The sequence below is a fragment of the Mustela lutreola genome, chromosome 15 (assembly GCF_030435805.1).
Source record: "Mustela lutreola isolate mMusLut2 chromosome 15, mMusLut2.pri, whole genome shotgun sequence".
Classification (NCBI taxonomy): domain Eukaryota; kingdom Metazoa; phylum Chordata; class Mammalia; order Carnivora; family Mustelidae; genus Mustela; species Mustela lutreola.
In genome coordinates this window covers 23073386-23088540 of record NC_081304.1, presented here as the reverse complement: position 1 = coordinate 23088540, position 15155 = coordinate 23073386, and the positions used below count along the sequence as shown (strand labels likewise).

The 15155-nt window shown below is 60.2% G+C and overlaps 1 protein-coding gene across 5 annotated transcripts in view; it reads left to right on the top strand.

The window, feature by feature from the left end:
* ARHGAP23 (Rho GTPase activating protein 23) overlaps positions 1 to 15155 on the top strand; it is a 78151-nt gene that overhangs the window by 32795 nt on the left and 30201 nt on the right. For 2 of the 5 annotated variants that reach the window (XM_059148060.1, XM_059148061.1), the window contains exons 2-11: positions 352 to 513; positions 3033 to 3067; positions 4283 to 4383; positions 4518 to 4596; positions 4778 to 4832; positions 7930 to 9094; positions 10739 to 10894; positions 11126 to 11237; positions 11413 to 11470; positions 12686 to 12829. In XM_059148060.1, coding sequence (XP_059004043.1) covers positions 352 to 513; positions 3033 to 3067; positions 4283 to 4383; positions 4518 to 4596; positions 4778 to 4832; positions 7930 to 9094; positions 10739 to 10894; positions 11126 to 11237; positions 11413 to 11470; positions 12686 to 12829 — 2067 coding nt within the window. Of the gene's footprint in view, positions 1 to 351; positions 514 to 3032; positions 3068 to 4282; positions 4384 to 4517; positions 4597 to 4777; positions 4833 to 6622; positions 6769 to 7929; positions 9095 to 10738; positions 10895 to 11125; positions 11238 to 11412; positions 11471 to 12685; positions 12830 to 15155 lie in introns of those variants that run through there. The other 3 variants (XM_059148059.1, XM_059148062.1, XM_059148063.1) reach the window with 2 other exon arrangements.

The window sequence follows — 15155 nt, the reverse complement described above, 5'->3', positions numbered from 1 at the left end:
AAGCAGTCTGTATGTGCAGTTCCTGGAGCATAGTAGGTGCTCAGTAAACATTTGCCAAACTGACCTGAATGAGAATGTGGTTGGCTGGGGAGACTTGTTTGCCTGGAGGCAAAGGTGACCTGTGGGGATGGAGGGGAGAGAAAGAAAGAAGCAGCTTTGGGCTGCGGAGGGTGGGAAGGGAGTAAGGAGGAGGGGGAGGTGGGGAGCAGGGGAGGGGGCCTGGAACCCCCCAGGGCCCACGCCCCCCCACCAGCTGTCCCCCATCTCTCCTCCTGGCTGCGGGAGGCAGCGTGCAGACTCAGGGGCATGGGCCACATGGCCACTCAACCCTGTCTCCCTGTGCTCCCACAGCTGCCACTGGGCCCGAGAGATGGGTGCTCCCCGGGGCGCCCCCTCCCCTGGCAGGGGCCACGGACACTGCTGCTGCACAAAAGTCTCCAGGATGGCTTTGGCTTCACCCTCCGCCACTTCATCGTGTACCCACCGGAGTCAGCGGTGCACTGCAGCCTGAAGGTACCCCCACCTGGTCCTGCCAGCCCTGGCCCCACCTGAGGAAGCCTTAATGGGGGGAGGGGAGATCCCTTTGCCCCGCCCCCTCCATGGTTCATCTTCTGTGGCCTGGAGGGAAGGAGGCTCCCAGAGAGGCAGGGACAGCCCTGGCTGGGTCATTTGCATTGTGTGAGTGTGGACTAGCTCCCTAACTGCTCTGGGTTTGATCTTCCCAGGAGAAGGGGTGGGTGGATGGTTCTGGGCGAGCCAGGATGCTCATGCCCACCGCCAGACTCTTGGCCCTTGGAAGGTGAACAACCTTCTATCTTCTCTGAAAGGTGGAGATCCAGGGACTCTGTGTTCTCTTTGGCTTCTAAGCTGGGTTCGTGGTTCCCCTCCCTGGCCCAAGCTCTTGGGGAGTTTGTCTCCACACACCTCTGGCACTCCTGGAGTGTCCCCGTCTGCTCTGGCCTGGGCTCTGTGCTCTGGAGAGCAGCGGGCTTCACGGAGGGTGCTCTGGATTCTAATCCCGCTAAAGCTTTTACCTCACTGTGGACCTTGAGAGGGTCTCCCTCTCCTCCGGGTTCCATCTCTCCTCCCACTTGACCACCAAAAGACCTTCTGGCCCTCACTTAAGTGTCAGGCTCTCTGAGTCCAGGAACTGGGGCTGCAGCTTGGGCTGAGCGGTGGAGGGCCTCCCTGCCTGGGAAGCAGGCACTCAGGGGAGGCAGGCGAGGGGGCCCCAGGCAGGAACCAGGGCTCCCCTGGAGGGCCCTGCTCCCTCTCCCACCTGTCTCCCAGCAGGGGAGGAAACAGATTTATTTTGGAGTCAGTGAACCCTATTCTCCTCTTCCCTCCGGGCTGGGACCAGCTGTTGGGGGCTGTCCCTTGGGGAGCTCAGTCCCACCTGCCAGAGAGCCAGGGCCTTGCCTGTGTCTATGAACTTGCTTGACTCCGTGTGTACAGCCAGGTGCGCATCTATTGGTCATGAGCATGTGTGTTTGTCTGTCTGTATCTACGGATATCTGTAAATATGCATCTCGTGTACACGGCCCCGTGCGCCCTCATCCGTGTGTGAATCTGGAAGCCCCTGCCTAAAGGATTCCCATTGGCTGCAGCCGTGCTTAAGAGTGTAAGCCGCAGGTGATGGTATATAAGAGGGAGGGGCACAGGCCCTCCTTGATGCCCAAGGGCCCCAGCCTCCTAGGTCCCTGGGACCTCCAGTCTTTGCTTTCCTTCTTCTCTAGAATGTCCCTCTGCCACCTTCTCTTGGGAGACCCAGCTGAGGGGTGAGTGGGACAGACACAGCCTGAGTGGTCGAGGCTGGGTGGTAGGCCTGTGTCAGAGAGACCTCGCGCATGTGGGGTGCTGGAAGACCACAGGCAGGGCTAGCTAGGGACAGGCTCCATCCAATTTCCAGATCTGCCCAGGGCTAGGAGCCCTCGGGGAGCTCAGCGGTCTAAATGCATCTGTCTGCCCCTGCCACCAGCTCACTGTGCTGTCAGCTCACATCAGCAGGCAGGCACGCTTCATGTGGGGAGGGGCAGGGCCCAGTCACCTTTCTGTCCCAGCTGGGGTGCCGGAGAGTCCTGGGTTTCAGCCCTACTTCTGCTACTGCCTCTGAGTTACCCTGGACAACTCATGCCCTGTCATCTGCGTGGATGGATGGATGGTCTGTGGAAAGTGGTAGATCCGATGACGCCCAACATCTCATCCAGCTCTAGTGTGCCATCCGGTGGCCCTGTCCTGTCTCCTGACCTTCTCTCCTCCCTCATTTCTGTTTCCTCCCCAAATCCATTCTCTCCTTCTCACTACTAGGCTAATCCCAGGGGCCTCCCTCATGGGTCTCCTGGACTCCATTTCTTAGCCCCGCTAGATGCTAGAATCCTCTTTCCTAACTGGTATTTCACATCCACTCTCTCCCACCCAGGAAACTTCACTTGCTCCCTCTTTCTGTCCTTTCAACCCCGAAAGCTTTCGTCTGACTTCTGGCACTTGCTGGTGTCACTTTCTTCCTCCCTCGGCTCAGCTGATCCAGTCCCACAAATGCGCTCCTCCGCTCCCCACAAAGCGCTCGCTCTCCCCTCCCTCCTCAGACTTGCCTTAAAATCCCTTCCCCCAGAGGGGTGCTAATCAGGCCTTCCCTTCCATTCTCTAAGAGCCGATAGCCACTGTTTGCACTTGTCCTCCCTGCTTATCTGTGTGGGCCTGGATCCTCTCTGTGGGTTAGCCTGTTTGGAACTGCCTCCATTGGGCTTTGAGCTCCCCAGGGGTAGGGGTCATGGGTCCCCCATTGGATTGGGGGCTTTCAGATGGCCGAGGTACAAGGCTGTGGGATCAGCAGTCACGAGAGAGGGTTCGTGTTACTGAGGAACATTCCCTGGGACTTGATGCCCCCACTGACACCCCCCCTCCGGGGGGTGCTGGGCTAGTTGCGGGAAGATAAGAGGGAGGCTGCGGGTGGGGGAGTTCGAGAGTCCCGCCCAGGCGGAGCTGCTGAGGGCTGGATGGAGGGCCCACACCCACCTCTCTGTCCCCTGCAGGAGGAAGAGAATGGAGGACGAGGAGGAGGAGGAGGTAAGGAGTGGTGGGGGCAGGTCCTAGGGCTGGGGCTGGGGCCTGTCCTCCAGCTTCTGTTTCTCCCCCTCTACCCAAAGTCAGCCAGAATTTTGCTGTCCACCTGTATCCCCCCAACTGTTGTTCCAGTCTTTGCTTTTCCCTATGTCCACTCTGGATATCTTCTCTCTCTCTCTCTCTCTCTCTCTCTCTCTCTCTGGATCCTTCTTTTCTTTTCTCAATTTCTCTCCCTCTGGGCCTGCATTCCACACTGGGAGTTGGGGGTGCTCTGGGGAGCCAGTGGCTTTCTAAGACCTGGCCCCTGACCCCTGGCCCCTGGGAGTTACTCCCAGGCTAGAATGAGGCACAGACAAGGGCTGCAGAGCCAGGGGGCTGGCGGTACGTGAAGCTGACCAATGGCTGTCCTCAGGGGTAAAGATACTGGGCTTCTGTTGGGTGTAAGGGGACCCCTAAGGTCTTTATCTTTTCCGATGAGGGCCTGACTCCCCTGGCTGTCACCCTTGCTAGCCCCAAGGGCCCCATTCCGCCACACAAGGTATTCAAGACGGGCATCCTTCTTTCTCTGCCACTGGGGCTTCTGTGGGGCAGCCATGGTGACAAAGTCTCCTTGAGTCCCCATCGCGGAGGCCCGTAGGGATGAGGGCAAGAGCCAGCTGACCTAGAATAGACCTATTCCTCTGATGGAGACAGCAGCAGAGGATAATTGCTGGGGTGTAATGTGTTGTCCAGAGAGGGTGAGCGTCCATCTCGGGAGCTGGAGGGCTCTGCTTAGAGCGCTGCCCTGGGGAAGGGGTACGAGGGAGGTGTGGGCATTGCGTATCTGAGCTGCAGGGCTGTTCATGGGTCTGTGGGTGTGGACGTTCTGCCCCCGCTGGCCAGGGAGCTCCAGGAGGGCAAGGCCCACATCCCTCTGTCCATCTGCCTGTCCTTATTAGTCTGCTTTCTGGCACAGTGCTGGGGCGCGAGGGGCATTTAAGGAGTGACCCTGTGTGTCTGTTTAGGTTTTCCTCCATGTGGGTTTTTGTTCTCCCAGGGGTGTGTCCTCTGGTCTCCCCCCACCACCCACCCGTGCATCCCCATCTCTGTGAACGTACAGGTCCACATCTGTGTCCGTGTGGGTGTGATCCTTCTGAGTGTATGTCCCCTGTGTGTGTAGCTGCGCATGGGTGTGACCTTCAGCAGCTCCCCTCCCCAGCTAACCTGGCTGATGCCCACCAGGACCCTCCCCCCGGCACCACCGCCTGGAGCCCATGGATACCATCTTTGTCAAGAATGTGAAGGATGACGGCCCTGCCCACAGAGCGGGCCTGCGCACAGGTGAGCTGCCTGGATTTCCCGGTTTCTTATACTTGCCTGGGTCTCTTCTCCCTACCCTCCAGTCAGGATGGGATTCTCAGATCCAGGCCGCCCCCTTGGCCTGCTCACACTGCGACTCTGCCCCTCTTTTCCAGGAGACCGGCTGGTGAAGGTGAACGGGGAAAGCGTCATTGGGAAGACCTACTCCCAGGTCATAGCTCTGATCCAGAATAGGTGAGCGCCCCCTGCCTCCCTTCTCCTGTAATAGCTCCCAGCCCGCTGCAGGAGGCCCTGCATCCCACCGCCTTGACCCCACCACCCGAGGGGGTGGGGGGGGTGTCCTGGCGACCAGGGTCCCTGTTCTCCCAGACCCTGTTGCCTCCGCCTGGCCTGACCCCCTACCCTGTCTCTGTAGTGATGATACTCTGGAGCTCTCCATCATGCCCAAGGATGAGGATATCCTCCAGCTGGTGAGTCTAGTCCTGCTGTCTGAGGTGGAGGGCCCCTGGGGTCTGGGGGCACAATACGTCCCTTCTCTTTGGGCCTCCTTTGTGCATTGGACCTTTTGGGAGGCACATTAGAGTTTCGGGGGCAGCCCCAGCCTGGCATTGCCCAATCGGGGCTGCCAGGCCCATCCCGGGGCTGGGGCTGGTTGTTGCTTCATTCAGGGCTGCTGTCTGTGCTGGGGAAGGGGGAGGCGCTGGCCTTGGCAGGCCAGATTCCTGCCAGGGCATCTGAAAGGAGGGTGGCCCAGCGGGCCCTGCCAGACTGGCACGTTCTCATCGGCTCCCAGGAGCCTGTTTTCCACACCCCTTCCCTGCCTGGCCCCGTGTGAACTTGTCTCCTATAGCTGTGTCCCCACATACACGCACACACACATACACGCACACACACATACACACCACCCCACCTTTGAGTGCTGCTGTTCGTACAACACGCCACACACCACTCACTGCGCACACACAATACGCTAGATACACAGCCACACAACACAAACACCACGGTGTCCACCCTTCACCCCGCTCCCCCTGCGCAGTCACACACTGCCCCAGGCCCATGCGGCACCACACCCATGGCCACAACCCCACACCTCCTCAAGCCTCCTGGGACACAAACGTCACACCAGCACAACACACTTCGGGGTGTCACAGCATGTGTACCCCAACTTACCACCACATGCACACTCTGACATCACAGAGGCTTGCCATGGTCACAGCACGTGTGCCCACAGACACCACGGCCTGTTCAAGCCTGGTGTGCCAGCCCCGTCACCCACACTGACACTCTTGGGGTGCACAGGCCAAGTGCCCCTCCCCCTGAGCACTTCAGCAACACCCAGAACCCGGCCCTGGGCGGCCACACACAGAGCAGGCGCCCAGACTGCATGCAGGGTACCCTGCACTAATTTGTGTCCCTGTCTGCACACACACACACACACACACACATACACACGCCATCTCTCTGGGCACCCTGACCCCAGTCCTGGCCCAGAGCCCAGGCCAGTCCTCTCTGCCCAGTGTCCAGTTTCCTGATCTCATGGGTCTAAGCCAGATGCCAGCTTGCTTGCCCCCAAGGTCACTGCCCCCTGGGAGAAGGCCGAGGGCCAAACCCAGAAGGCCCTGGGAGCCGCCGGGCTGGCCTCGGCCCTGGATGTGCTCGCATAATCCCTGTAATCACAGTGCCATGCTTGGCACCATGCCCCTCTGGGAACCTCCACCCTCTGACCTGGATTGTCCCCTGTCCTTCCTGGGGAGGGAGAGGTAAGTCTGGAAGCTGAGAGAGACGTGGATGGCTCCCCACAAGTCTCAAAGGCCCTGCGGGTACACTTGCCCCAGGCTGAGCCCTGCGGGAGTGACAGGGCAGGATCTAGGGCTCCCCAGGATCTCTCCCTGCCAGGGCAGAGGAGGGCTGGGGTGGGGAGAGGGGCCGCCTTGAGCTGCGTTAGCTGTGTTAGCCAGAAGTTCGAGTTCAGGCGGGCAGGCAGCCCCAGATGTCAGCATCTGGGGCCCTCTGCTGGCCCCCCACCCCATCCTAGGCCAGCCAGAGGGTGGGGCCCAGGCATTCCTGTGGTTGGGAGCCAAGGCTGGAGGCCAATGGGGCCGCGGCAGCTGCTGACGCCACCGCCGACGCAGCGAGGCCCCTCCACACCCATCTTCCCCTCCCTCCTCCTCCTCCCGCCGGCCGGAGAGGGGGAGAGAGAGAGAGAGAGAGAGCGCCAGCCGGTGGGGGCTGAGGGTGGCCACAGGGAGGGCAGCCTGGGGGTGGGGGGGAACGGAGGCTGGGCTGACGCTGAGGTCGGTGGGGGTTAGCCCCAAGCAGGGGGGAGGGCGGAGGCTGGCGGAGATGCTGCCGCCACCGCCCTGATGCGCGGAGCCCGGGGAGCCGGCAGGATGGCAGGAGGGAGAGGTACGTGAGTGTCCCTGGCTGGGTGTGTGGGTCTGAAGGGGGCTGAGTGTGTGTGTGGGGGGGTGTGGTCTAACTTGTCCTCATCACATGATGTGTGTGCCTGGGACCGGAGATAGAGTTATTTGTTGTGTCTGTGTCTCATTGTGTTTCGCTCTGTGTGTGTGTCTTTGGGTGTATATTTTCCGGTATCTCCTTGTGGTGTGGCACGCGCACACGGGCGCCCAGTGTGTGTGTCTGTGTGTTTCACCCTCCCAACCTTTGATACTTCGCCCCGCGATAGCCCCCTCCGCATCGCCCCCCCCCCCCGCCCCCGCCCCCGGCACCCGTCAAGGGCCAGGCTAGGCCAGGGCCACAGGCCGCTGTCCCTGGGGGCTGCCTCCTTTTTTGGCTGGGCCTGGGCGCGGGCCCTGTCCCTCCTCAGCAATGCAGCGTCAGCCTCAGCTCCCAGTGCCAGATTCCAGGCCTGGGGTGGCAGAAGGTGGCCCAACGCCCCTTTGGCAGTCTGGCCCCTCCCCCAAGCCTGGCCCAGAGTGAGCAAGAGGTGGGCAAGTTTCTCCTTACTCCGCTGGCTCAGGAGTCAGGCCCCAGCTCCCTGTCCAGGGGATGGAGGGACAGCCGGGCTTTCCCAGCCCCCGCCCATCCCCAGCCCACCCCACTGTGGACACACCCCTTAGTCGGTTTCCCTCTTGTCTCCGGCCACCTTGGCTGGTCTCTAATGGGGTTTTCCAGCTCTGCCACAGAGGGACCGTGGGCACTGTTGGATATAAGGAAGCAGGGAGGCGGCTGAGGCCAGCATGGGGGGGGGGGAGGACCCCAGAAAACAGATGTTGGAATGTTTGTGGCTAAAGGCAGTCCTTGTCATAAGTCTTCGAGAAATCCTGGCTATTTCTCCAGTGAGAGAGAGAGAGAGAGAGAAAGACTGTGTGTGTGTGTGTGTGTGTGTGTGTGTGTGTGAGAGACTCTCAAAGGCCTCTAATTTCTTTGTTCTCTCCCTCCCTTCCCCCGACTCTCTTTGGAGCATGCCCTCCCTCTCCCACCCACTCAGGGCTTGGTCCTTTCCCTCAGTCCCCGTCTCTGGGGTCCTGACCTCCCAGGGCTACTATAGTTCTGCCCTGTGGGACTCGTCCCACCCTGTTCACCTGCCTCTGTGTCCCCTGCCAGGCCTACTCCCAGGATGCCTACCTGAAGGGGAACGAGCCGTATTCTGGAGAGGCCCGAAGCATCCCAGAGCCGCCCCCAATCTGCTACCATCGCAAGACTTACGCCCCGCCAGCCCGGGTCTCTGCCTGGGCCACTATGGTGCCTGAGCCCCTCTCAGCGCCGCCCAGTGACCCCCGGAGTCCTGCTGCCTGGAGTGACCCGGGGCCCCGTGTCCATTCCGCCACCCGCACCCATCCGGACAACCCTTCCTTGGGGATGAGCCAGCCCCGCCCCAGCCCTGGTGCCTTCCCCCGCCTCCCCTCGGAGCCCCGGACGCCCCGTGCCTTCCCCGAGCCTGGCGGCCGGGTGCCCCCCAGCAGACTGGAATGCCAGCAGGCCTTGTCACACTGGCTGTCAAACCAGGTACCCCGCAGGGCCGGGGAGAGACGGTGCCCTGCCATGCCCCCCCGGGCCCGCAGTGCCTCCCAGGACCGGTTGGAGGATGTGACTGCCCACCGCCCATGGCCCTGCTCCACCTCCCAGGGTGCCTTGAGCCAGCTGGGTCAGGAAGGCTGGCATCGGGCTCGCTCTGATGACTACCTGAGCCGGGCCACCCGCTCCGCCGAGGCATTGGGGCCGGGAGCACTGGTGTCACCCCGTTTTGAGCGCTGTGGCTGGGCATCCCAGCGTCCGTCGGCCCGCACGTCTGCCTGCTCCTCCAGGGACCTTCCTGCGCCCCAGGCCCAGCCCCCACCTGGCCTCCAAGGCCTGGACGACATCGGGTACATTGGATACCGGAGCTACAGTCCATCATTCCAGCGCCGGACTGGCCTCCTGCACGCACTGTCTTTCCGGGACTCACCCTTTGGGGGGCTGCCCACCTTCAGCTTGGCTCAGTCCCAGGCATCGTTCCCACCAGAGGCCTCCGAACCGCCCAGGGTTGTCCGCCCAGAACCCAGCACCCGGGCCCTGGAGCCTCCTACCGAGGATCGTCGCGACGAGGTGATCCTGAGGCAGAAGCCTCCCACAGGCCGCAAGGTCCAGCTGCCCCCTGCAAGACAGATGAACCTTGGGTTTGGTGAAGAGTCCCCAGAGCCAGAGACCAGTGGGCGAGTAGAACGCCTTGGCAAGAAGGTGGCCCCTTTGGCCACCACTGAAGATTCTCTGGCTTCCATTCCCTTCATTGGTGAGTGATGGTGCAGGTGGCTGTCTTGGGAGACTTGGTCCTGGGTGCTGGGCTGTACCCCACCCACCCGTCATCATGGGCAGAGCTCTGGGTTCTGATGGGACCAGTCTGTTTTCTCTGTCTGTCCATCCATCCATCCATCCTTCTGTGCTGTCTTGAATCCTTCTGTCATCCTTTCTTCCGTTCATTTGTCCTCCAGCCACCTTTCCTCCCTCCCTCCCATTCTTTCTTCTCCCCCCTTCTCTTTAGCTCTCTGTTTTTACTTCCTCCCGTCTTCCCTCCCCTCTCTCTCTCCCTCCCTTTTGTCTGCCCACCCACCCACCCATTCCTCAGTTTGCTTCTTTCCTGCTCCCTTTCTCCTCCCTCCCTTTGTTTGTTCGTTCATTTCTCCCTTCCATCCCTCCATCCTTTCTTTATTCTGCCCTTCCTTTGTTCCTTTCACTCTTCGTTCCTTCCATCCACCCTCCATCTGACAAATACTTCTGTCAGGCACCGAGCGAGGCTCTGTGCTCTCCTGGAGTGTGTGGTCCCACGGCAGGGACAGGTGATCAGATGATCAGATGATGGGACAAGAACAACCCCATGGAGTGTGTGTGTGTGTGTGTGTGTGATGGGAGTATAGCGAGCTCTAGGAGACAGAGAAGAGTGCCATGGCCTAGATTGGGGCGTGGTCACCAAGGAGAGAATCTTGGAGAAAGGAGATTAGGGCTGAGACTTGAAGGATGAGAAGGAGTTAGTCAGGGGGGAACGTTCTGGGCGAGAATAGACTGTGCCAAGACCCTGAAGTGAGAGAGGCCGGGTGCCCTTCCAGGCCATCAGAACAGGGCCAGAAGGGTCATGTCAGTCCCTGGGGAATTTGGACTTTATCCTTAGAGCAGAGGGGATGCTGAAGGTGTGCTGCCTGGGGAACAGATGTTGGATAAGGGAGAGGCAAGAGTGGAGAGGCCAGCTGATTCCCAGGTTTCTGGCCTTACTAGAGGGTTGTGCCTCACCTCCATATCGGGAATGAAAGTGAGGCTGAAACCACTCTATTGTCCATGAGGATGCAGGATAGGCTGGATCTAGGGGCTTGAGAGAAAGACCAGATGCAAGATCATGAGACTGGGAGCCAGGAGCCGAGAGATGGTCCCTGGAGCTGAGCGTGCTGAGCTCACGCTGTGTGAGCTCCTGGGAGTGAGGGGGAAGAGGGAGAGGAGACCTAGCCCCGGCTGGCCTTCGGTCTGAGCAGGCAGACACAGCCTTAGTAAAGTTCCTGGTCTGGGGCAAGAGGTAAAGCCTTTATTTTCAAACTACTCCCAGTCTGAGGGAGAAACATAGCACCTGTCTTCAAGGAGCCTCCAACTGATGAAGGGAGACCATCTTTATCCTTAAGAGACCCCTAGTCTAGGAGCCCAGTCTAGGGAGGGTGGCTCAGTCTCTGGCCTGGGTCACACCTCAGTGTAAAGAACTACCCCGTCTGGGAGGCAGGGGCTGAGCTCACAGTCTGGGGGTGTGGGGGGAGCCCTTGGCTACGGGCATATTGCTAGCAAGGCCTTGGAGGGCTTGAGCACTGGGGATGTGGGCTGGGCCTGGAGGTGAGGCTGGGGATGGGGTGGGCAGGTTCAGCTTTGAGCCACCTTTACCCACCACTCCCTCTGCTTGCAGATGAACCCACCAGCCCCAGCATTGACCTCCAAGCCAAGCATGTCCCCGCCTCCGCCGTGGTCTCCAGCGCCATGAATTCAGCCCCTGTCCTGGGCACCAGCCCCTCCTCCCCAACCTTCACCTTTGCCCTTGGCCGCCATTACTCCCAGGACTGCAGTGAGTGCTCCCTGAACCCCAGCTCCATCCTCTCCCTCGCTGTCTGGTCCTGGGTGGGGGGTCCCTGCTGGGCTACTGCTACCTCATGTCTGGCGTCTTCCTGCTGGCTTCTGCTACCCCCGGGGTCCCCTAGGCAGAGTCATCTCCTGGCCCAGCCCAGACGGGAGGGCTGCGGGACCCCACACCTCACCACCCTGCTGACCCTGTGGCCCACCATGGGCGGCTTTGCAGGCAGCATCAAGGCCGGCCGCCGTTCCTCCTACCTGCTCGCCATCACCACAGAGCGCTCCAAGTCCTGCGACGATGGGCTCAACACCTTCCGGGAGGAGAGCAGGGCTCTGAGGTGAGGACGGGCCGCGGCCATCCTACCTGGGGGTCAGCACCGCCACCCCCTCTGGGGGTCCCCTACACACCAGGGCGATGAGCTCCCTCCCTGAAAGGCTCCAGAGCCTTTGGATTTAGGGGGGAAAGTCCTAGCTGTGCCCCCCACATCCCTCACACTCCGTTCTCACACACAGGCGCCTGCCAAACCGAGTCCCCAGCCTGCGGATGCTGCGAAGCTTCTTCACTGATGGGGTGAGTGGTGAGGGCACGCATGGGCGACAGTGTCGGGGGGCTGGGGAGTGACTGCTGCCTCAGCCGCGGAGCCCAGTGACCGGACATGGTCTCCTCCAGCTCCCGTCTCCCCTTCTCCAACTGGGCCCGATGCCCCTGGTGTGGCGTCCGTCATCACTTAGAGACACCCACGCCCTTGCACGTGAGGCCATGGCCCTTGCCGTTCCCCCGTCTGGAACACCCTTTCCACACACTCCCCTCCATAGCCCCGTGACTCACTTGGTTACTTTCTTCAGGTTTTTCCGAGCTTTTCTGAGGGTTTAGCCTTCATCCCTGTCAGGTCATGCCTCCCTCCAGCTCCTAGGTTTTTCTCCTCAGCGGTCCTCCGGTGACACGGTTTATGCATCTGTCCCCTTTCTTGCCTGGGTCCCAGCTAGAATGTAAGCTCTGTGAGGACAGGGATCTCACTTGGCCTCCTTGCTCCCTGTGGGGACCTAAAGCTGCCCGCACTGGGTGGCATCGGGCATTATGTGTGCGGCATCTTCAGGGGACAGGGGACATGGGCAAGGAGGGGGACCCAGGACTGAGAGCAAAGGACAGGCTGGAGTTCCCAGGCTCCGCACCTGGGGATGAGTGGGGACTCAGTTCTGAGATGGCCCTCCCTCTTTGTGATTAGGGACAGACTGGAAGAGCCATTTGATTTCAAACCCTCGGGATCTGGGATCTTTGGTTCATTTGACACCTTGAGGCCATTGTCACCTGGTTTACTCCTTATCACTTCCTCTGCTTACTTAACTCTCCCTTGACCTGTCACTTCTGTTGCTGGAGTCATGTTGACACTATCACTTCCTCTGTTTAACTCCTTGTGGACATGACTACCTGCTCCGTGAACTCAGCCTCTGTTGATGTTTCTACTTCCTGTTTATTTAACTCCATGTCGACACAATCACTTCCTCTGTTTCCTAAGTTTCCTCAAGTCTATAAAATGACGGGAGGCTCCAGATTGGCTTTTCTAGTGTGGGGAGGCATGGGGTCGGCAGGTCATGGCCTTTCCTCCTTTCTGGCTTCCTCAGCGCATGCGTCCTGTGACCTCAGTGCAGTGGACCAGAGAGGGCAAGCAGGGCCCCTGAGACCACACAGCACAGCAGCCTGCAGGGCTGCGCCAGGCCCATGGGGCTCCTGGCATGCTGGCACCGTGGCAATCCCCCTAAGTTGCCCTCCGTTGTCTCACTGCAGTCCTTGGATAGCTGGGGCACTTCCGAAGACGCAGATGCTCCTTCCAAGCGCCACTCGACCTCTGACCTCTCGGACGCCACCTTCAGCGACATCAGGAGAGAAGGCTGGTTGTATTATAAGCAGGTCCTCACCAAGAAGGGGAAGGTAAGGTGCTTGCTGGGATGAGATGGAGGTGGACGGAAGCTGTCTCCGGCAGAACTCTCCAGCTTCTGCACCCACCCCACAGCCTCTGGAGCCAGAGAGGCCAGCCAAAGCTGTAGCGTGAGGTCTGGAGATTAGAGGTCAGGAAGAACTTCCTGGGGGACCTAAAGAACTCATGAAAAGGAGGTTAATCAGAGAGATGGGCTCTGTGGTGCAAGGGGTCCGGTCAGCATGCCTGAAATTCGGACAGAACCATCCCACAGGGAGCCTTGGCTAGTGGATCACCCCAAAGATGGACACGGGGACTCAGGGAAAGGAAAGGAGCAAGGCCAGGGCAATTCTCTTAGGGGAGCTGAGGCCCCAAAAGAAGGCAGAAGTCAGCCTTTTCAGGGGTCTTGCAGGACAAGGAGCGATTTTAGTCTCTATCCTGAGGGCCACTGAAAGCTCCGGGGCCCCTTTGATTCGGCTTCCTGGGGAATGAATTAGAGAGGGGCCGAGCCGAGGTGAGAAGACCAAGTAAGAGCCACTGCAGCAATCCAGGTGAGCGATGAACATGGCTGGGCCCGAGGGTGGCAGGGAGAAACAAACAGGATCCTGATGCGAGAGGGCGGGGCCCCTGGGTCCTCGGGGTGGGGAGGCCATTCCAGGCCGGGTTGTGGCAGAGGAGGAAGGAGGAGACGCAGCCCAGGCAGATGGGAGCAGAGTGGTTAGCATAACGCTGGGCTTGGCCCTTGACAGCATCATGCCTTGCTGGGGCAGCTGGGATGACTCAGCTGTCTATGACTCAGTTTCCTCATCTGTAAATAGAGCTAACAACAACCCCTAGCACACATAACCCCATTGCTGAGGATTAAATGAGTTAACCTGAGCAAAAGTGTACCCAGGGCCTGGCCCAGGGAGCTCGTCTTCTGCTGTGGTTGGAATTTTCCATCCTGCCTTTTAGGTGTCTTGTACCTGGGGAAGTCACACAGACTTGGAGTTCCTGCCCGGCCACTCATGGCCAACATCAGGCTTTGGGCAGCCCCTGTAACCTCTGTGCCTCACTTTTCCAATCTTTAAGATAGGGACATTCTGGGTTATTCTGCACCCTGGGCTGGTGTGAGGGGAAGTGAGCCGGGGAGGCCAGGCGGGGCAGACATTCAGCACTGCCCTTGTCCAGTCCATGGTAATGGCGGAGTTCATGGTAAGCTCCGGATTTGCGGTCAAGGTTCTGGGTATTTCATGGAGAGGGGGCCAGGCCAGTCCTGCCCTGCTGGGGCTGAGGATGAGCCGAGAAAGCACATGGTTGCCAGTGTGTGACTGTTAGAGGGGATGAGTGGAGCAGAGTGGTGTGTAGGAGGTGACCCCAGTCTAGGAGGGCTGCAGGAAGGTGTCCAGGAGGCTGTGACGTGAAGGGTATGTGAGAATCCACAAAGCAGGGAGGGAGGGGAATGCTCAGGCAGTGGAGACACCCTCCTGGATGGTCGGTGGTGGGGGAGCAGAGCGGAGGGTGTGCTAGGTGACTGCGAGCCAGGCCGAGAGGGGGATGTTGAGGTGGGGAGTCTGGCGCCTGCTCGCAGGACCTCACCCCCGACATGGCAAGCCTTTGCAGGGGTTCCAATGGGGGTGGGAGGTATGTGAGCCTAGGAGGCAAGGGTCATGCCCGTGACAGGAGAAGACAATGGCTTTGCCGTTGTCCAGGTGAGCGAGAGTGGGGGCCCTGACCAAGGTCCTGGCATGGGGCCGACAGGGAGGGACAATTTGGAGAGATTGCAGAAGGGATGGCCTGGGCTTGCTGATGGCCAGGTGGTGAGAGAGGATAGAGGAGGCAGCTGATGGCTATGGGGGTGATGGGGCCTTCCCCTGAGCCCCAGGGCCCTAGCGGGGCAGGTTTGGTGAGGGGTCACCTAGGAGGGAAGCAGGGACCAGCTGTGTGGTCTGACGAAGGGGAGCCAGGGTGGACAAAACCTGTCAGCCCAAAGTTGGAGCCCCTTGGAGGGCCTGGGGAGAACGACTGACTCCTGGCCACCAGGTAGCCTGGCCTCCAGCTCTGGATGGCTCCTGGCAGGCCCAGCACAGTGTCTCCTGGGCAGGGAGGGGAGCTGGCCTCTTCCTGCTCACTGATTCGTTCTAGAGGACAGGGCCTTCCACTCCTGGCATGGCCAGGACCTGTTTCCCTTGTCCCCTTGCTGCTGTGACCTGGGAGTTAGGGGAGGGGTCTTCAAGTCTGCTGCAGGCCATTATTCTGTCTGGGGAACCGATGGCCAGCCAGCTGTTATCTGCTCTAGCAAATCCAGTGTCTCTTGGGCGACCTCCATCTAGCCCCCAGCTCCTTTCAGAGGCTATTCTG